This window comes from Callionymus lyra, chromosome 8, assembly GCF_982586985.1.
Source record: "Callionymus lyra chromosome 8, fCalLyr1.hap1.1, whole genome shotgun sequence".
NCBI classification, from domain to species: Eukaryota; Metazoa; Chordata; class Actinopteri; order Syngnathiformes; family Callionymidae; genus Callionymus; species Callionymus lyra.
In genome coordinates this window covers 20,609,679-20,631,872 of record NC_141825.1, presented here as the reverse complement: position 1 = coordinate 20,631,872, position 22,194 = coordinate 20,609,679, and the positions used below count along the sequence as shown (strand labels likewise).

Here is a 22,194-nt window from a genome sequence, read left to right as displayed (position 1 = left end):
AAATGAGTTTTGTATCTGAATATAACATTTCAGAAACAATATTGTTAAGTTCAATACTTTAGACAAATAAAAAAGGATCTTTTTCTATTGATTTTAGAATGTAGTAGTTCTCAACCATGAACTGAGTCAGACACACAAGTGGAAAATAAATGTGAAACTTGGGGAACATTGTGTGAGACTTGCTGAATCAGAGGTCAGCGGGGATAATGTAAGCGATGTCGGACACACACAAGACACTGCTGATCTTTCTGCTGTCACCGTCTTCCAATAAATCAAAAGTAAAGGAGAAACCTGCTCCAATAAATATTCATTGTTCCGTCCAGCTCAGGATCAAGATAATCTGGTGTAATTTACAGCTATTATAGTCGAATGAAAGAGAAAATCGAGAGGGTATAATTTACACAAAAAAAAAGGGTTCAGTGTCATAGTTATTCTCTGTGTGACAAAACCGGCGAGTGAATGTTCTTATCAAATCTCGCACGGTGTTAAAATGAGCTCTGGGTCTGAAATTGGATCGCAGGTCCGTCTCCAGGGTCAGCAGCAAAATGAGCGCAGACCTCGTTTTCCTGTCAGGTCCTCTTACTCACACCGTCCTGGTTTTCACGTTGTATTCAAAGCAACTTTTGGAAGGATTTAACAAACAAATCAAATCTTTTAAATTTGTTACCGTACACAACTTACACTAGGAAACAAAACGTATCGTTATAGGTATATAATTTGGATTTTTCTCAACCTATTTTACGATTTTGTCCTAAATTTATGAGAACTTTTTATCTTGTGAGTTGATCTATAGGAGGTCTGATGCTGATTGTGTTACGGAGGTTAAGAGAAAGTCTGTGGTACGAACTTCTAAATCACGAGTCAAACTTGATCACAAAAACCTTGGGGACAAAGTCTTGTTGGTGGTGTGGAAGAATTCTATATTTACCAAACTGACGAAACATCAAATTCCTATCAACCAGATCTACAGTTATTCGATGCCTTTGTACGATTGTTGACTTCCATCATTTCTGTTCCTTATTTTATAATAATATTATATTAATATACATGTATATTTTTACCACAACCACAACAATGCAAACGAGAAAACGTTGACAAAGATTTGAACATCTAAATGCTAAGATGACTCATCTAAGCCAATAAGTTAGATGTTAGTCTTCTGGAATAGGTTCCTATATAGAGACATAACAAGAGTAGATAAAATCAAAAGAGTATTAAAACAATGACAGATTTTAAAGAAAAGTCTGGATTTTTGAAGATTTTCAATGATTCCATATTGGGGGAAAAAACCCTACTTGAATCTCTAATCCTCTTTACTTGAGGTAACCTAGTTAGATTCTTGTTGTTCTTAGTCTAAACCTTCATGATGGTTAAAAAAAAAAGTATCTGATAAAATCGAGTCGTATCTATGGTGATGTTTTGTTATTGTATTGTAATCTTGGACTGTTAATTAAGCTCTACATCTTATTTTTAGAACAAATGTGTAGAACTCGGATAGATCACAACGTTGTTTATGATTAGTCTTAATAACTGAACATGTTGTCGCTATGTTCCCAACTAATTAAAGTCGTGAACGTTTGGTTTTCTTGACAGAAAGACAAACTTGTGACACATTTATTGCATTTCTATAAAAACATGGCTTGGATTGCATCACCTTGTCATCTTGTCATTGAATAAGTAGATTATCTTCAAATCATATTTTTTTTATATATATATATATTCAGTCCTGTGCGAGCTAACTCTCCACCATGGTTCGTTCAACAATACAACCCACAACATTCTTCATTGGATTCATACACTTTGGTCAGAGATTTCAATTTTTCTTTTTAATTAAATTATCTCTTTCTAGATCATGGGTTGGTTAGGGGCCATCTAGTTGAAACAAAGAAGGGATGAAGAAAATGAGTTTCAATATGATGGGAAGTTAGGGAAAATGAAAGTAAAATAAGGTAAATTTGTAATTTCACTGTGAATTACTTTACTAATATGATTTAAATACAGTATAAATGTGTGTGTTTGTATAGATAGATAGAGAATGTTGCCCCGTACTGCACTTTTTCCAAGGCTGTCCTGGATGCTTGGACGCCTGGTGAAGTAAACAAAAATATAACTATACCATACACCGCTTTTATAGAACAACACCTTTTTAAAATATTAATGTCCTTATCTGATGAATTTCAACGTTACTTCCTGCACGGTTTGATTTCTAATGTATGGCATCGTTCAAAGGAAACCCATCCTCAAGGTATCGCGGCGTGAGAAACGACGGCACACGCCATGATAGTTAGTAATTCCACCGTCATTTTGAACGAAACCGCCTTGATGTGTTTCTTGCGAGTGATGATTAATACATCACCTCAACTTCACAGAGCTTTTTAATCTTTTAACCATCATCTGCAGCGAGGTCGGCCAGGATCCCACAGGCTGCAGTCACAATAGGAGGGGAAGCTCTTTCAAGTTCTCGCAAGTTCAGCGCCGGAGTTACTCGGGATCGTATCGCATCAATTTAGAAAGAGAGGGAGTGTTTTAAAGCGGAGGAGAGAGTTTTTTTTCTCGTAAAATGGTTATGTTGTGCAACTAATGTGAGTCTTGTCAGGTGCTTCACAAACCTTGGAAAGTCAGTTTATAAATATAGATATTTAAGTTTTAGATAATGACTCACCAAAGTCTAGAGCAGTTACTGGCATAATAACCAACACTTTTAGCTCCTAGCTGTGGTTAGCGCTTGAAGCTTAGAGCTCTGTCCCAGGTTTGAATCAAAGTTGAAGATTGTAGTTTTTTCTTTAACATTTGAAAGACATGTAGATGTAAACTGAAGACCAGATTGTCTGTGTTTGTCTTTTTGTGTGACGGGTTGTCCTGTGGCAGGCTGGTGAGCTGGCCAGAGTCTTCCCTACCTCTCACCCTGTGTAACTGGGATAGTTTCAATCAATGGTAAAAATGTAATTATAATAAATAAACAATTCATTTTAAATTCAAAGCGATTCGTAATGTGTATATTTCCCAAACTCAGACATAGACCTCTGTACTTTATTTTCAGAAGGACATCTCCGGAGGGAATAAAGTCAGTGTGATCTAATTCAGCTTCAGCTGTAAATTTCCCATTTGACTCTAGTTTATTTAAAAAACTTAATTTCCCCTTCTTTTCTCTCTTTAATTTACAATACAATGTTTTTTTTTGTTTTTTTTTAAAGTCTTATAGAGGGAATTTGCCTGCTTTGACCGATTTCATTTTTGTTAAATAACACCAAAAAAAAACATGGTTTTTCAAGGTCATACTGTGTATAATAAAAGGAATTACTGTTTGGTAAATGATAATATTTGAGTTACTGGACATTGTTTGTCGTTCATTTTTTAAATTACTAAAAATAATGTGTGATTTACTCAAAAATAAACTAACAATGTGGACATATATATAGCAGTTGAATTAACAGTTTTGATCATTTTTAAACACATGTTTCGATTTTCTAATGTATATTTCGTACAATGTCCATATCAACTCACTTATGAGCACTTTTACTTCACTTTACTGTAATATTTACGATAATATTTAACTATTTATTAGCAAGAGTGTAATTTCTGACAGCTTATGAAAGTATGAAACACGGAGGGAAGCCATGAATATGACTTTTAACCCCGGGAAAAAAAAAAGAGAAAAGGTGGAATTTTAAAAACCTACCTCGACGCTGTCAGACTCCGCCATTTTCCTCCGGAGGAGCATGCAGCGGGACGAGTGCTTAAGTCCCATAAGAGCCGACGAAATCCGGACAGAAAATAAAATAAAAAGTCACCTCCAGTCTTCCTCATTCACATCTCACGTCCGACATCTTTCTCACGAGCATCAAGTCCTAGCAGTTGCGGCCGCCATCGTCCCAAACTTTTCCCCTCCACTTGTTCGACCACTGCAGCATCTATCCCGTCCTCGCGGACACGGAGGTCCGGCGGTGAATAAAATAAAATAAAAAAGAAGCAGATATTTGTCAGGAAGACTCGCTGAGATCGATTCTTTCTACCGCATCATTATCGCTAAAAATAGCCTCCGTCGTCACGTGTGGAAAGTCGGTCGCTGTCCAACTGACTGGTGCTGAAAGTTGTGCAGAGATCTGCGGCTGCTTTCTGATCCGCTTCACCTGTTCTGCTGCTGCTGCTGCTGCGGGAAATAAAGAAATAAATGCACCCTCTCACTTCCCCGGCACCCTCCAATCTCTTACAAATAACCAACTATTCGTTCCTCTTTAGCGGGTGTATGTTGAGGAGAGGCCACCCATATTTGCCACCCACGCTCCTCTACACTTGTTCCATTATTCAACACAGAGAGGAGGCTGAGAGCTCAACAGGCATAAGCTGGCATAAGGGATGGAGAAGATGTCCTGCTGCTGCCGTGGAGGCGTCCACACCTTCTGCTGCCACATCAATGAATCACATGACGGGCATTAGTCGCCTGATTCCCGTGGGTGTCGTGCTAAAGATATAAAAATACATTACAGTAAGTTCAAAGGTAGCAATATGTACCATTTTACAAATGCTTATTCGCTTATTGGGCTGTTGGAAAAATTTGAACATGGCGATATATTGGGATTTTCTGTTTCTTTGCTGTACTGTATCATTGTTCGGCATTACTGTATCGATTGTTAACGATTGAGGACGAGAGGATACGGTCGACTCCAGCAGCTTTTAAAGTCGATGTTCAAACATACTTTTGGTTTCAAAACAAATAAAAGTAGACACGACTTTGTCAAGAGTCATGTTAATCTTTGTATCCTTTGTCTTTGTCATTTGTCTTTTGTTCTATGTTCTTTATCTTAGACCTAGATTGTGTCATCTTGTACTTTCTTTTTTATAGAAACTTTGTTTTTTTCTTATTTTTAAATAATTATCGTCACTATTGCTGTGTATTGCTATTTGGAAAAACTTCTATCTATCTATCTATCTATCTATCTATCTATCTATCTATCTATCTATCTATCTATCTATCTATCTATCTATCTATCTATCTATCTATCTATCTATCTATCTATCTATCTATCTATCTATCTATCTATCTATCTATCTATCTATCTATCTATCTATCTATCTATCTATCTATCTATCTATCCATCCATCCATCCATCCATCCATCCATCCATCCATCCATCCATCCATCCATCCATCCATCCATCCATCCATCCATCCATCCATCCATCCATCCATCCATCCATCCATCCATCCATCCATCCATCCATCCATCCATCCATCCATCCATCCATCCATCCATCCATCCATCCATCCATCCATCCATCCATCCATCCATCCATCCATCCATCCATCCATCCATCCATCCATCCATCCATCCACCAACCAACCCCGTGTTTTTATTATAATTTGTTTTTATGTAAAAAAATATTTTTGACAATCTTACATAGGATGGAACTATTATGCCATTATCTTTACTTTTTTATTTTAGACTCTTCCTGTTCTGTTCCTTGTTTCCTCTAGACTGGCGGCGGTTGACAGGAACAGTTCCACACGGTGTGTCACACAGCTGCTGTCTATCGTCCTGACTTAGTATACGCATGACTTTCTACAGAACAGCGTCAGCTCGTTCACAGTTCTGCCTGGTATGAAGTTCACTCACTTCTGGATTTGTGTTCTTGGACATTGAATTATTTCTGGCTCCTTCTCTCGTCGTCTCATCTCTTTATGATCTCTTTATGTTTAGCTTTTTTGTTAAAGACTCTTCTCCTTTTTTTTTTAACCTTTTTCAGTAGTATGTGCGTCTGCTCTCTATTGTTGTCTGGGTTTTTTTGGACTTGAACGTTTGATTTCTTTAAATCACACATGTATTGATTTTACATTTTTGAGTAGTACAATTTACTTTGATCTTTAATTAACGTAATTGTATTGGCTTATTTTACCTTCTATGCATTGTTTTCTGCTCCTGAGTCGTCTTGATAATCTTTTATGACAAGAACTCACATGGTATTTTTTTGGAGAGTCTGCGAGTTTCCATGTGACCAACAAACCACTTTACAGCGGCGGGTCAGATATTAATTAAATATGACGGAAGTACTGAAAGATTTTCTTACCAGAAAGTAAAAGCATTGCAGTTACACTTTTATGACAAATGAGATCACCAGTAACATTATTTTTAATCTTGCGTACTTTAAATCTAAACGTTTAAAATATATAAGGGGTCACAAATGATGTGATTGATTGCAATTAATTAAATAAAATCACATTAAATGTTTCTTTTTTTTATTGCTTTAACGATTTTAAATGTTTAATTAACTGATGAATTTAAATTATATTTTAAATAATTTTGAAAAAGGGATAAACTGTCTTTTAATTTCCTCAAGAATCATTGCAGACACTAAAACCCCTATTTAACACGATCAAACAAATGCAGATTAAAGACCGGATAATTGGCAACTTTTCATTTAATATCATGATAAAATAATGACAAACAATATAAATCCTACCTTGACACACACACGTTGTACAGGTCAGTCAAACAAATATCAGATAATGGTCCAATGTTCTGTCTTCGAATGATAATTTCAGGCTGTTTATCATTTTAGGAGTGTGAAAGACAGTTTGTGATTTGACTATTATCTCTGTGTGATTACCAACAAAAGCCTTGGCTCTCGTCTCATCTCTTTGGTTAGCTACGCTGTAATCTGTTCAATTACCTCCTTGTGTTTCGCTCTGATGTCTATCTCGCTTTCAGGAGACGCACTTTGTTCCATATAAAGTTCTCTCATTTCAATCCTCTAAGTTTTAATACATGTGTTTTAAAGCGGACATCTTTACTCAAACGAAGCGGAGCTACTGTGTAAATTCATCTAAAACTCAAATCCCAAGTGGAACACACGTGCAGCAAATTTGTCAAAACTGTCCGTCTGACTCGTTTCCTCTGGTATTTTCGGTGGCACTTTTTCATTAAGGCAACATATTGGATGTTTGCGAAAGTCAACTTTTTTTTCTCTCCAGTTTAAATTGGATTTTGTAATTTTCTCATCTGTTTACTCCGGGAGTTTGGCAGTGAAATAAATGTCAACCTCTGTTTCAGTTTCGCTGACTCAGGAGTCAAACACACCAAGACTTGCATCAAGTAAAAATAAAAAGTTTTTGAAGAAAACCTTTTTTTTCTAATTCATTGGCATATACAATTTTGTTTAACAGCTTTTTTAAGTTTGATATACATGTCGTTATGTAAGGAAATTGAATTAAAAAAGATGTTATCTATTTTAAGTTATTCATAAATCCTAATTTTTTAAATAATAATTTAAGTGATGTACAATGTTATTACATGTTTAAAATTCCACATATAACCTTTAAGAATGAGCCATTCGTTATGTTATTATTATTATTATTATTTATTATTATTATTTTTTTAATTATTAAGGAAGCTAATGAGATTGAAAAACATATTTTTAAATACACCAAAATTCGAGTACATCCAAAACTAAAATACAATTTTATCCTGAATGAATAAATTATCCAAAAAAAGAACATCTTTCACTCGCACTTTATTTTATACAAAAGTTGACAGCAAGTCATCCCTTCTTGAAATGTCACTGTCATTCTATATTCTCTAGACGGCTCATCACTCGAGCGTCTTTGTGTTTGCACACAGCTAACAGCTACACCTGACAAATCCTCTTTAGCCCCTGAAGCCAATTATTGTCACCTTCCTGTGCTTCTCTCTTCCCTATCGTGGTTGACTCTGGATTTATTCTGTCGCTCGAAAAAGCTTTCAATTTCTCAGCAAGTGGAAGCTTCATATGTGAAGCAGTTTAAATGCCATATTTGTTTTAATATATTTATTTAGAGATGTCAAAAGCTGTGCACCATAGCAACCATCCTTTGGGTAACTTCTTATTCTTTCTGTTTAAATATACTTAAGCAGGTTTCTTCACAAACTGTAGACACACAAAGCTGGTTCTTATCCTTCCCACTAAACTCAAGGATACCTGGAAGACTTAAACTAATTAGGCATCTTCCCTCTGATGGTTTCAGACTTGGAGGAGCTGTTAGGTACCCGGGTCACATCATTATTGCTGCTCCGGTCAAGGTCTAGTCAATCCAAAAGGACTTCATTATCCACTGTAAATAAAAGATGTATATTTGAGGTTACCTGAAAAACTTTGAGGTAGAAGTTGTAGTATACATAGTAACAGAGTAGCTGGTGTAGTTTGGTACCCAATATGCCAAGGTTTTTTGTGCTGTCCCGGTAAATTAGTCATAAATTAGGCACAATAGAACTCTCTAGATATTTTTTACATTGAAATTCATCATGCAAATTTTCCTGGGCAACTTGTGGTTGCTGCCCATTTGACCACCAAATTGTGGATCTTAAGCGGCTGTTGCATTCATTTCCATCATTGGTTGAATATAGAGAGTACCTTTTGAAGCCTCTGGAAAGAAACAAAAACGACACCAGAAAATGTAATTTTCCCTTTTTTCTTGACACCAGAAGGCAACAGGGCTAGAGACACTTCCGTTTTCAAGACAATTTTAGGAGTCTGAAACAAGCATGTTCAACCTAGATGGTGCTTTTTTAATGTGATGAAGTCGCCTGTCTTCAGTTATTTCATCAGACCATGTGCCACTGGGCATGTTATTCCACCTTTAGGGTTTGTAGGGTTTGGAAGATTGCTTTCTTTCCATCTTCGAAATGATCTCTCAACTTCATGGGGACAAATGTAACTCACCTGAAGCATACAGACACACATGGTTTTCTAGAGACTAATTTACCTACCTGTTAGAAGTTTACTTTGTAGTTAATATTACAAAAAAACAGCTACATGTACAGCATGTATATGGATTTTTTATGATTGAAATGATACACAATAAAACAAATACCTCGTTGGCTCCCTGCAACTTGATTGAACTTGTTGTCTTCTTGTAGCAAAACATATATGGACTTTATTAATCCCTCTGGCGAACCCTTAGGGCAGGGGTGTCAAACTGGTCCAGAAAAGGGCCAGGGTGGTGTAGGTAACCTGATTGGTTAACTCATGTGTGCTTGACTAGTTGAAACAAAAACCTACCCCACCCTGGCCCTTTCTGACACCCCTGCCTTAGGGTAATTGGGTTTCAAGTAGAAAGCAGAAGCAAAAGTTTCATAAGAACAAAATTAAAGTGCAGTAAAAAGACCAAAGTGCAAGGGATGACAAAGTGCAAATATGAACAACATAGATAAAAGGAAATAAGAACAAGAAGGGGATACAAAGATTAACATGGAATAACATCATCCTTTCACTCCATTCCTGCCCCCATACTTATAAAGTGTAATTGTACATATACAACAAGAATAAATGTTTTCACTTATGAAACAACAGCAGTTACACAGAATGTGTAGCAATTACCATATTTTTTTAATCCCACTTCATAGACATTTGGTGAATAATCTTGGTTAAATCTGATATTTGTCTGGTCATTTCCATCAGTAAGGCTCCACTGAGACCTTTATTCTCATCAACTAGTCCTGGAATAAGTCCAAGATGAAGCCCAGATTCAGGCACAGTGAATATTTCACCTCTGAATCTAACCTTGTCTTTTGGTTGTCTTTGCAAGGCTATTACAATTTCATTCCTTCTGGTAGAAAATATACCTTCCTACTCTTTGCTCTTGCTTTCAGAATCAGAATCAGAATCAGAAATCTTTGTTGCCATTATTAGTGGAGAGGATCCACCAATTAGGAATTTTCATTGGTCAATTGTGCAAAATCAAACATTAAGCTATAAACATAATACAGTAAAGTTCACCATTTTGCTACTTACAAAGTGCAGTTGTGGAAGTGTGGAAAATTAAAACAGGTTTGTATGCACGAGTCTTTGTTTGTAGAGGGGAAGAAGGAATTGTTGTGGCGGAAGGTTCTGGTCCTGATGGAACGCAGTCTCCTGCCTGATGGCAGAGGTGTTAAGAGTCTGTGACCTGGGTGAGAAGGGTCGGCTGTGATCCGACCTGCAGGTCTCCGGGTCCTGACGACATACAGGTCTTGAAGGGATGGAGGTTTACAGCCGATCACCCTCTCAGCTGTGTGCACAATGCGCTGCAGTCTGGCTCTGTCCCTGGTGGTGGCGCTGGCGTACCGCACAGAGATGGATGAGGTGAGAATGGACTCGATGGTGGCTGTATAAAATACTGCACCAGCATCTAAGTCTGCAGAAGGTGTTTCTTCAGCTGCCGCAGGAAGAACATCCACTGCTGGGTTTTCTTGGTGAGGGAGATGATGGTCTGCTCCCACTTGAGGTCCTGCGAGATGGTGGTGTCAAGGAAGCAGAAGGAGTCAACGACGGGGTGGAGGCGTCAGCGATGATGTGGGTCGATGGTGGGGCTGTGACTTTCCTGAAGTTGAGGATCATCTCAACAGTTTTCTGGGCGTTCAGCTACAGGTTGTTGCTGATACACCAGGACACCAGCCGATCTACCTCCCTCCAGTAGGCGGACTCATCCCCGTCAGAGATGAGTCCAATGAGGGTGGTGTCGTCTGAAAACTTGATTAGGTGAACAGACTGATGGCTGGATGTGCAGCTGTTGGTGTACAGGGAGAAGAGCTAGGGGGAAAGTACACAGCCTGGAGGGGATCCAGTGTTGAGGGTCCGATGGTCTGAGACAGTTGTGCCGAGCCTCACATGCTGGCTCCAGTCCGTCAGGAAGTCTACGATCTACCTGCAGAGGGAGTCCGGAACGTTTAGCTGGTAGAGCTTGTCTTTGGGCAGAGATGGGAGGATGGTGTTGAATACAGAGCTGTAGTCCACAAACAAGATCCTGGCATCCGTTCCTGGGGATTCCAGATTCTGTAGAACGAAGTGGAGGGCCAGGCTTACTGCGTCATCTACAGACCTGATGGCTCTGTAGGCGAACTGCAGTGGATCCAGGAGGGGGTAAGTGAGGGTTTTGAGGCAGGGCAGTACCAGGCGCTCAAAGCATTTCATGACTACAGACGTCGGCGCCACCAGCCTGTAGTCATTCAGTCTCGTGATCCTGGGTTTCTTGGGAACAGGAATGACATTGGAAGATTGGAAACAGGACGGAATGTGACAGGACTTCAGGGACGTGTTAAAGATGTCAGTGAACACCGGAGTCAGCTCACTGGCACAATGTTTCAGAGTGGACAGGGAAACAGTGCCGGGAACACCGGAGTCAGCTCACTGGCACAATGTTTCAGAGTGGACAGGGAAACAGTGCCGGGCCCAAGCTTTCCGGGGGTTCAGCTTCTTGGACTCCCTCTCCAGGATTCATAGGGCTGGGGGGTGGTGTCTGCCTGTACTGTCCTTTGGTGGAGTGGCCACAGCGGTGTTGTAGGGGGAGGAGGTGGTGGAGGGGAAGATCAGCGAGGTGTCGGAGACCACAGAGGTGTCGAAGGTGTTGAGTGCAGACAGACGGTCAAACCAGGAGTAGTGTGTAGTAGTGCTCTGAGGGAGGGCGAGATTGTTCAGGGCTGGGGGGGCTCGAGGCTTGTAGTTGGTAATGCTCTTCAGCCCTTTCCACACTGCTGCAGAGTCATTGGTCAAGAACTGCTGTTTGAGTCTATTTGAGTTTACAACTTTAGCATCCTTCAACTCCTTCCTAGAGCGGTACTTCAGCTCCATGCAGCGGTTCTTGTCTCCGTTCCTTTGAGCTGCTTCCTCCTCACGTCGAATCCAGTTGGTTGTCTTAGGTTTGAACCAGGGTTTGTCGTTGTGTTAACACACCCTGGTGCGCGTTGGCATAATGCACTTCTCACAGTAGCTGATCCATGACGTCACAGTGTCTGTGTACTCGTCCAGATTGCTGGAAGCAGCTCTGAATACCTCCCAGTCCGTTGTCTTCAAACAAGTGCTCCTGCACAGCTTCATCAGACCAGATCTTATTTTTCCTCACAACGTGCTTGAAGAGCTTCAGTCCCCGTCTGTAAGTGGGGATAGGATGGACCATCATGTGATCTGAGAAGCCGAGTGCAGGGCAGGGGGATAGCGCGGTATGCAGACGTGTAGCAATGATCCAACATGTTCTCCTCTCTGGAGAAATAAATGGTCTTAGCTCCTCTTTCAGCAGCAAAGACGCCTCCTTTTTTGTTTACACAATAAGTGCCTTGGAGGTAGAGACTTCCTGAATTGATGCTACATAACAAGCCTCAATGTTTAATCAATCAAAGCAGAGTGGGCAATAAAGGTCCAGTATCTATTTAAGACACACTCAAATCAAAACATTAGTTGCCCTTTACCACTAAAGGTTACCCCTTCTTTCACTGAGCCTGTCTCCAGTCTACGGAAACTGTGACTACTGGTGAGCAAAATGAAACCCTCCTCTTGCTCATCCGACCTCCTTCCATGTAGGCTCTTTATTACTATACTGCTCATTTGATCCAACTGAGCCCCAGAGGCTGAACAGCTTAGGTTATCGCTTGCTAGAAATCAAACTACGGCTCACTTTAAACACTTTGCAGCTTAATGTGGAAAAAAACTTTGGTTATTGCGTCTGCTAATAAGGTTGCAGGGTTGAGTCAGTACTTGGGGGACTTAAGCCGGTCTGTCAAACTGAGAAATCTGGGTGTTGGAATTGAGACATGTCTCTATTTCAACACTGCAGAAAACTGACCAAAAAATGTTTGAGAAAAATCTCTAAGCTTAGGAAAATGATGTCACACCACCATCTGGAGCTTATAATCCATGCGTTTGTGTCTTCTCGTTTAGACTATTGTAACAGTTTTTTAGTGTCTAAAAAAGAAGGAGCTGTCTCGCCTGCAGTGGATACAAAACTCTTTTTTGTTTTGTCCCGCTCTAGTAGAAGAACTCATATTTCCCTGATTCTTAAAACTCTCTACTGTCTGTCAGTTTCTTTCAGGAAGAATGAAATACTCTAAAAAAATAAATCGGGTTCTTTCTTTTAGATCTATGCATGGTCAGGCTCCTCCTTACATCAGTGATCTGATCCAGCCTTACACTCCAGCTCAGGCTCTGAGGTCGGTGGATCAGAATCTACTGATGGTTCCTGAACACGGTTCAGGACCAGAGGAGAGAAATCCTTCCAGACTGTTGCTCCTAAGCTTTGGAACGATCTTCCTCTCTCTCTCTGTGTTTGATGATCTACTGACTCCTTCAAGAAACATCTTAAGACATTTTTATTTGTGGTTTTCCCTGATTTTCTGGAACTCCTGTGTTTGTCTTATGTGTCTTGGCCTTTTAAAGTTCATATTTTAACTGGTTTTTGATTGTTGAAGCGCTTTGTGACCCTGCTCTAGAAAGGCGCTTTACTTACATACTTACCTTTAAGATCTATTAATAGTCAAAATACACTTGAGTCTGATCTTTGTTTTCTGTTTATTTTACAGCATTTATCTTTCGTGGTGGCCTTGGCTGCTGATGTCTTTGATCGTAACTGGGGGAGCTTCATCATTTTGTCGGAATAACTGATGTATCCCCTGGTGCACATTTTTGGAAGTATTTTGATTCTTATCGAGAGCCGGAGCTTCCTATGACGCCTTAAGCATCAAGTCATGATGTGATGATTGACAGATCAAAGGTTTTGTTGGCAGTGGCACTAAGCTGTGTGTGTGTGTGTGTGTGTGTGTGTGTGTGTGTGTGTGAGCACACTGTGACTGGTTTAATAGAAGTGCTGAATTGAAGACAAACTCTTTCTGCAGACTTTAAATCAGAACATCATTAATACTTAAATCTTATCTTCTAATGATTTTAATTTAGTTTTCTTATTTAATGGATCATTACTGCAGGACAAGCTTCTGTTACGTTCTAGTTGAACCCCACATTAGCCAAATTAAACGTATCATTCTCCTTCAGACCATTTACTTTCCGGGAGGATACTGGTTTCTGCTACTCATTATCAGCCGCTAGGCCTGACACTTGGTTGGACGGGTCCATGTCTCTGGATAGGGATCAAATACAGTCAGTCAAATCAAAGGACTTGGTTCTTGCTTTGAAGAGCCTTGGCGGACAGTTTCGGGGAGCCTGGCACATGCAAACCAAAAACACACAATTTGCTAATTTAGGCCAAATGTCTGTTCTGGGGAGATTTGTTGTTATTTTAACATTGGTCATTATGACACTGATTTATTTGTATTTTTATTCTAGTGGCTGTGAAACAAAAAACCTAAATTATCCTAATGTTTTATCTGAATCAAACTTACAGTTTTCTGTGGGAAGAAAGACGTTGGACTTTTGCACGCGATTATGATTTCCTATGTGCTGAAATTGTGTCAAATTGTTTTTAAATAGAGGGTAAAGGAACAATTCACCTTTTTCAGTTCCATGTAAATGAAATGCAGTAGAAACTCTGCCTCCTGTATGTTACAGACCTGGATGTAAGGTAATCGCAATGTCTTTTCATCTCTCTCCCTTTTGAAGTGTCTTTGCCCATTCAGGATATGATAGGATAGATGGGAAGGTAAAAGCAGGGAGAATATAACATAGCTGTCAACACACCCATATGGAGGAAGAAATAAATCAAAACGAGAGAGCATTGAAGTAAAGAGACACAATCACAGATAATACTGGAAAAGCTTTTTGCACCAGGGAAACTAATGAGAACTCACTATTCTCAAATGAATGGACCAGGAGATGGGATGATCTTACACTGCGGACTGGAACCTGTAACCGGTGACTGCAGGAGTGTTGGTTGTTCATTGTTGTTATTATCTAAGTGAGAAAACAACAGAAGGGAGGGACACAGATGGAAGTAACAAAATAAAAGCTAATGAAACGTTTGTTTGGGTTTGTTGTTTTATCTTCCTGGTAACTTCATTCATTGTTGCAAAGCAGTTTGGTTGATACCTGGACACAGGGTTTCTGGGCCACCTATTTTGTTGGGGACTTCTTGTTACGTTTGTCAACTTAAATAGAAATAAGCGATGCTCCAACAATCTATTACGACTTTAATAACGTTTCCCAATTGCAGTTACAATAGTTGCACGGCTGAAAACGCCACACTTACTGTTTATATAACTGGAAGAGGACAAATTCAGAGCTTGAACCTACTTCCCACTTGTCCTCCTCTTTCCCGTTGCACTTCTTTTGAGCTCCTCTTTAACCAAACCTCCTGCAGTTGTGACGCACTCCAGGGAGGAGATCCATATTTAATGACCCGCAAGAAGCACTGGACGCTTGTAAATGGGCCACTATAGGATCCAGCAGAACAGACTCATTTAAATGCCCCGCAGATATTTTAGGAAGACAGCAAAAACAGTATGAAAGTGTACAACCATGACCCAGAGGGAGAATCATCAGAAAGACTTTGAGTGCACCTCAAGTCTAAGAACACCACAAGGTTGGACTTGTTTGCTGTTTACTTTTAGTGACCATTTCTAGAACCTCGAGGACTTCTAACTCATGAAAGTATTGTTGTTGTTGATTTCAACACTGTGTGGGTCTTTATTCTCTTCTTTATTTCCAAAGGATTAAAAAAATGGCATCAACTAATACGACAATATACTGTAACTGTCCAAGTTGTATCTTTCAATGGAGTCTGAATATATAGAAGAATCAACCCAGAATGATCTGTATAATTTGCTTTTTATACTTGTCGCCCACATACAAACACAATTATCCATGTGGTAATTGTTGGATATAAAAATAGTTAATTACCACATTAGGAGGCTGATGAGCTTCAGGGATCTTCTGTGGTGATATGAATCTAACCTGGCCTCAGTCTGCAAAACTATCCTGAGGAAATTCAATGACCCATAAAGTACAAAAAACAACCAAATTCATTCATCGTTTCTAAAAATTGTTCGCTGGAGCCTTAAGCCCCATATTTGATCAACATATTTCATTCAGTAATAAACCTGTGATCTCTACAACACATGAACCCTTTCAATGATGAATCCAAAACAGTTTCCATTTTGGAAAAAATAAAAGTATGGAATGTGTTTTCATTGAAGGTTTTCTTTGTGCAGCAGCCTTGTAATTCTAATGAAATCTCAGCCGGTGAGGCCTCACTGAGGGAAGACGGATCCTCAAAAAGTCGATGTTTACCAATAAAATGGTGCCGAGAAAGGTCTCTGTCTCTTCTTCTGTTTCCGTAGCAAACATTAGCTTTAGTGATATTAAATACGTTTTTGAAGCCAATGTGCCTCCACACATTTCTTTTATGCTATTTACATTTTTGCAAAATATCAATGGTGAACCAAGCAAATGGAAGTTCATAGTAAACTAGGGGGGACAGAAGGTCCAGGACAAAAGGCAGGAAGAAGATGCAGAGATGGATCTAAAGAAAAGAAAGTGTCACAACGTATATTTGATTTATAACTAGAAACCCAGCGGGTCACCTAAATCTACTTCCTGTTTTCTCTTCGCTTTTCATTCATGGGATTTGAATTAAGATCTGGAGTAGAGCCTATTACTTAATATTTAACCAAAAAAGAATTGTAGACCTTTGTGACATTATTATTAATCCAGTTCTGTCATCATCATTGATACAAACAATATTACTATTGATGAAAACCTGATGTGTCTGACATAGCTAAGGTCGGGTCAGAGATTCTCCAAAATTGCACTTCTTCTGGTTTTGCTGTGGTCGGTCCTGACAAAGCACATGGTTAAAGTGGTGATTGATGGTTGACAGGGTTGGACAAGGACAAGTGTGCAAGACAGAAAATGTCTAGAAAAGACTAGAAGACTTAAAGACTAGAAAAGCCCAGAGCGTGTAGATTGCATGTCTTATCTGGAGTTCTGGCTCAAAAAAGTTCCAATGTTGTTGTTTTTTTCTGGTGGATATTCGCTGCGCTTGTATTCTTTTGATGAAATTCCAGATTTCTTGTGGCATCTGATACCATTCCTGAGTTACTGCCTTTCAGTTTCACCTGCACCTCAAGGATAGAAACCCTTTAGCCTTCTTCCTATTACTGTTTATGCTCACCATCCGTCAACAGAACTGCTTTTCAGGGAGTGGCTGTTCGTCAGGGTATGACAGCAACATTCATGGTCCAAGGATGGAAAAGCTGTAAACTGATAATCAGGTCACTAACAGATCCTGACTACATCATGGAGTGGCGAACACGAGGGGCTATACAAAGGACCATCGGACAATTCCCAAAGTACTGCAGATCAGGAGAAAGACGTATTTTCATATAATTCTGTTTCTTTTTAGAGTTATAGGCAAAAATACCATTTTAATTCAGTGACTGATGCTTAATTGTCTTCATCTTCATCTTTGCCCAAAAGGACATTTAACAACATCCACATACATCCATACTGTACTGTCCATCATGTATCAAACTTCAACTAGAGGAATTGTTCAGGTAAAATATGCAAAAACAATTTTGTATTTTAAGCTTGATTTCAATGGACTCTGCTAGGCTAGCTGCTAGGCTAGCTGCTAGGCTAGCTGCTAGGCTAGCTGCTAGGCTAGCTGCTAGGCTAGCTGCTAGGTTAGCTGCTAGGCCAACATCCTACACCGACAGAAAGTCCTCTGGGTAAATCGTGGGCGCTATAGTCTATAGTCTACTCTATATATGCTTCATTAAAATGACTTCAAATTACATTAAATTTGCCTTCAACTCCGAAATAGAGAATGGATTACTCTGAAAATAATTCTAAACCTAAGTCAACATTTTTGGTGAACTATCACTATCACTTTTTTAGGAATTTGAGACCTTTCTGGGGCCAAAAACTTGCGCAGAAAACATGGTTTTGAGGTTAAAGTCATTTTCAGTCTCACCTGGTTAATTCCTAATTCGATATAAATTCTTAAATAATTTCAGAATCTTTTGTGGTAAAGAAATGGGCGTCAAATCCTCCCAATTTTGCTAGCTTGTGTAAAAATAAAACAACCATACAGGAATCTCTTTATGCCTAATGGGGGATACTGGTCTTAAGACTATTAATACCTTTCCCCCACTAAGTGATGGATCTTCGCTGAACCACTTACAATCAGCGTTTAACCCACAGTAGCTAAAGTAACATCAATGAAAGAATGTCATCAAAATAAGGGGTTGTTCCCTTCTGAAAGAAAAGACCCCAATTAACCCACCAACATTTAAGGAAGAACATATCTGCTTTTATACAGTCGGTTGGCAGGAAAAATATTTTCTGTTTTAATATTATATATATTTTTAATTATCTGGCAGTTCTTCAATGACTCTTTTTAAAACATTTGGCTCAATGTCTACTTCTGCAATTGGTGTGAAAATACGGCTGCTATTTCGGCTTCAGTAGGTGTGTGTTCTTGGCAGCCAGGCTATTGATGATGGTGAGGTTACATCACTTAACAAGTGGAGTTAAATTAAGACCAGGACGATCTCTAATCATCTGTCCTAACGGTACAAGCTGAAAAGGTACAAGAAAAGATTAGCCTCTAAATGAACATGTGTATTACATCTACTTAGTCGAGGAAATAATGCTACAAAAGTCCAGCTACACTGGTGAAAAAAGCAGTATTGGTAGAACCTCTTTTTACTCTTGCATCGTTCAGCTCTGCTCAGATTTGGATGAACGTATGAGGAATGAACAGATGTGTCTATACATTTCTAAGATCGCTAGCGCAAGACTTTCAAGCTCATTTCACGTGTTTACCGGAGCTTGACAAAGCTGCAGGCGTTCACTATGTTTGTTATGAGTCGGAAAAAGTCATTTAGCGCAACGCGTCTGTAATCCAATCTTTAGTGTTGTGTCCTCAGGACTTGAACATTCCTCTCTGAGATTGAACACAGCGGATCGAGCCTTGTGTTGATCCAAACTCTGGATTTTTCTGTACCTCAGAGTTTTAACGTCTTTGCGATATTATTAATATATTGTTCCAACCTTGATCCTGATGTATGCCGTCGACGTCGACCTTCGTTCACCGGACTCCAACTGCCAATCCCTGTTTGGTATGCAGTGGCGTGGAGGGCGATAAAACCACACATTGCAGGTGTCGTCCTCCGGAGGGCATCCTGTCAATGTAAAGGCGGAAATCTCATTGGTTTCTGAGCACCAATTGATATTCATTAATCGCACATCTGGAGGACATGACAGATGGATGGATACTCCGGAGAATGCAGGCCCGAACTGTCTCTTCATTACCTGACTTTCCATCAGTAATAAGCGTCGGCCCCTGTGGGACTAGATTAATTATAGCCTGGCGTCCCATGAGCACGTTAGATCAGGGTCTAAAAATGGTCAAAGTAGCTCCATTAATCAGTTGTTTTTGTTTGCTTGTGGACGAATATAGCAGCGATGTGAAGCTTAATTACAGATTTGAAAAGTAGGACGTTTCACCTCGAGATAGAGGCATAAAAAATGTTTTTTGAATAAAAGTACAATTACTTATACAAACATCATGATTTAGAGTCCTGAATCAAGTGTTAAGCAAATTATTCACTTAATCACTTTACCCACCGTAATGCTATATAAAGAGGAAAAGTTATTTTAAAAAGTATTTTTAAAAATGGTATTTTTCCAACTATAATGTAAAAAAGGTAGATATAGGAGAATCTTACTTTGAATAATACTTAAGAAAAAAATATAGAAATATTTGCACCAAATATATATACATTTTCATGTTACTTTATTGGTATTCAAAAGCACTGAATATATTTTTATTGGAAAAATATTTGTTCATTTTGGATGTTACAGTTACTTATGACCGGCATCAGTCAATATGTCCTCCGTAGCTTACAGAACAATCATGGCGATGACTGAGGACGAGAGGATACAGATGACTCCAGCAAATTTAAATGTCGGGCGGATTTTAGTTTTCAGTTCTATTATTTTAACCAAAAGAAAGTTGAACAAAATGTAACTCAATTCTGTTCTGAAAAATGTATGGAAATATATTGTGAGATTATTGTATCGCTACAGCCTTTCCTGCAGCATCTGTGTGCTGTCCTGAGTCTGGTTCCCTTGAGGTTTCTGCCTAAAGGACAATGTTACTTCTGTTCACACTTTCACTAAGCTTTTCTACAACAGCAGGACTTATTGGTCCGTCAATAAATCCGTTTTACCAGTTCACGGCCCGACTCGATTTTGAAAAACTCATCTAATTTCAGTCAACAAACCCGATGTAATCGCGTTGGACAAAAGTACAGACTCTCTGGAGTCGTCCTCTTCAAGCTTCATTAACATTGAGTGTCCTTTTATTGATTTTGGGGGGGAACTGTCTTTTTATATGAGGATGCTGTGTACCGAGTTAAAGTAGACTCACGTTTCGTGCCCTTATCTGTAATGAATCATTCTTGCAGAGGTCAGCGAGTTCGCCAGTAGACGATGTGGACACACAAATGCATCTTTAAACACTATAAATATTTGCAAAAAAAACACAAATAGAAGCTGAATGGTTGAATTACAAATGCCTGTGGATTGAAGAAATTACAAGAGATAGTTGTAAACTAAAGTAACAATTGCTGCACCAGCAAACTGAATAGGTCTGTGGTTTAAGTCCAGTTTGAGACATTTCCCTGTGTGTTTTTACAAGATTCATTGGATAAATTAGATGAAAAATGTAGAAATTTTAGATCATTTGTTCCTTTTCAGTTGTGTGATTTACCTGTCCAGGTATTCTCACCTTTAATCGTGTAGAATTAGGACAATAACAAGAAAAATCTGATTTTTTTGAAGGGACTTGGAACTTTTCAAGTGTGGGTCTGACAAAAAACTTTAAATTAACAGTAAACATAAGATAAAGACAACTGAAATGTATTTAATATACTTCTGATAAACGGAAAGAGGACTGAAGGAAAGAACGTTGGAAAAAATCAAATTGCACAGGACTGGAATCATTTTAAATTATTCATTAATACTGTTATTTATTTATTTTATTTCCAACCTGTTGTTTTGTCTCTTGCACTGCTTTAACCTGGGAACTTCTTCAAGACAATTTTATTAAGTTACTTAGCAAAAATGCGGTTTTGGGTGTTTCTTTATTGTTTTTAATCTAAAAATGTATTGCATACTTAAACTTTATATTTGTCAAAATATGAACACGGCGTGGAGAAACATCTTTATATAGAGAATATATATTTTCAGTCTTTATTAACAGACCTTTATGAAAAGACAAAAAAGTCAGTCAACATGAGGTGCTCGTATATATCAACAAACAAATAGAGTCAGTCTGTGTTTTGACAGTAAAGATTTACAACATGCGTGGATTAACGATGTGTCGTTCTGAACTCAGCGAAGGCTCGGAGTGATCGCTGATCACAGAAGATGATGGACAACCAACCTTTGTATTGAATTTGACATTCAGAACAGGGAGGTCACGGACTCCTCTTTGGCGGTGATTTACCGAGTTCTCGAGTTTCCCCTCCTGTTTTCATTTAAACATCTTCCCGAATGGCTGCCATTGATCTGCCTCGGCCACACAAAAGAAACCATCCTGTTGTTTCATTCAAGATCAGACCGGTGATGTAAAGCCTTTCTTGAAGAGCCGATCATTTATCCGGACGCATCAAGATGCCGCTCTTAAATCCGATCCTGGCTTTGTGAGCCCGGATGATAAAGGCTAACGTCCCTCCTAGATCACTCTTCTCATAAAGGCGGAGTGGATCTTCTGAATCAACGCTGGCAGCTCCAAGGACACCTGACCTCACGTCGGCTAAAAATAAGTTGATATTTCCTCCTCTGGTGACAGTTTAAGAGCTTTGGGACCACGTCGATGACTGGAGCTGAGCTGATAAGGATGCTGGGATATTCAAGTCCTTCTGAATGAACCCAATAAAACACCATTAGGGCCATTTATCTTCGTCGCTTGACTGGAAAATCCATAATGAAAATGTTGTGACAGCTCCTCTGAACCACACTGATGGTGTTAGGCAGGTGAACATCATGTGTCCAGTCAAGGTTTTATCTTTCTTAGAGAAACTTCACTGACTTGTGGAGTCTGTTTTTAATCCTGTGTTTGTTTCTTTCATTGAAACAATCCATTAAATAAATGTTTTTGTCAGCGAGGGTTCCATTGATGCATGAAGAATCTCTAATAAAAGAGGAACGTTTGGAATAAATGATGTTGGTGCTGAAGGTCCAAACTTGTAAAGCTTGCATCAGTACAAAATCACTCTCAGATCTTTTTTTTATTATCCTCCACTCGTCACAGCAACAGGTTCCTTTCTTTACAAAAATCTGGAGAGTTCTTGTGTGTTCTGTTCAGCGCCTCTTTCATTCGGGTTTATTTATGGCTCTGCATTGTCTGTCGGCCTGGCAGTGAGTGCAAGAGGTTGTCTATCACTGTTAGGGTAGAAACACAGGCAGACTTTTCCTCAGTGATTTCAGGATACATTTTTGTTTTTAAATGTGTTTC

General features: G+C 39.1%; 1 protein-coding gene across 1 annotated transcript in view; it reads right to left on the bottom strand.

Moving 5' to 3' along the window:
• prmt8a (protein arginine methyltransferase 8a) overlaps window positions 1–4,374 on the bottom strand; it is a 35,471-nt gene extending 31,097 nt beyond the window's left edge. Inside the window, exon 1 of the mRNA XM_087796802.1 lies at window positions 3,680–4,374. Within this exon, the coding sequence (XP_087652928.1) occupies window positions 3,680–3,748 (69 nt within the window). The 5' untranslated portion in view covers window positions 3,749–4,374. The remainder of the gene's footprint in view (window positions 1–3,679) is intronic.
• Between the last annotated feature and the right edge of the window lie 17,820 nt (window positions 4,375–22,194).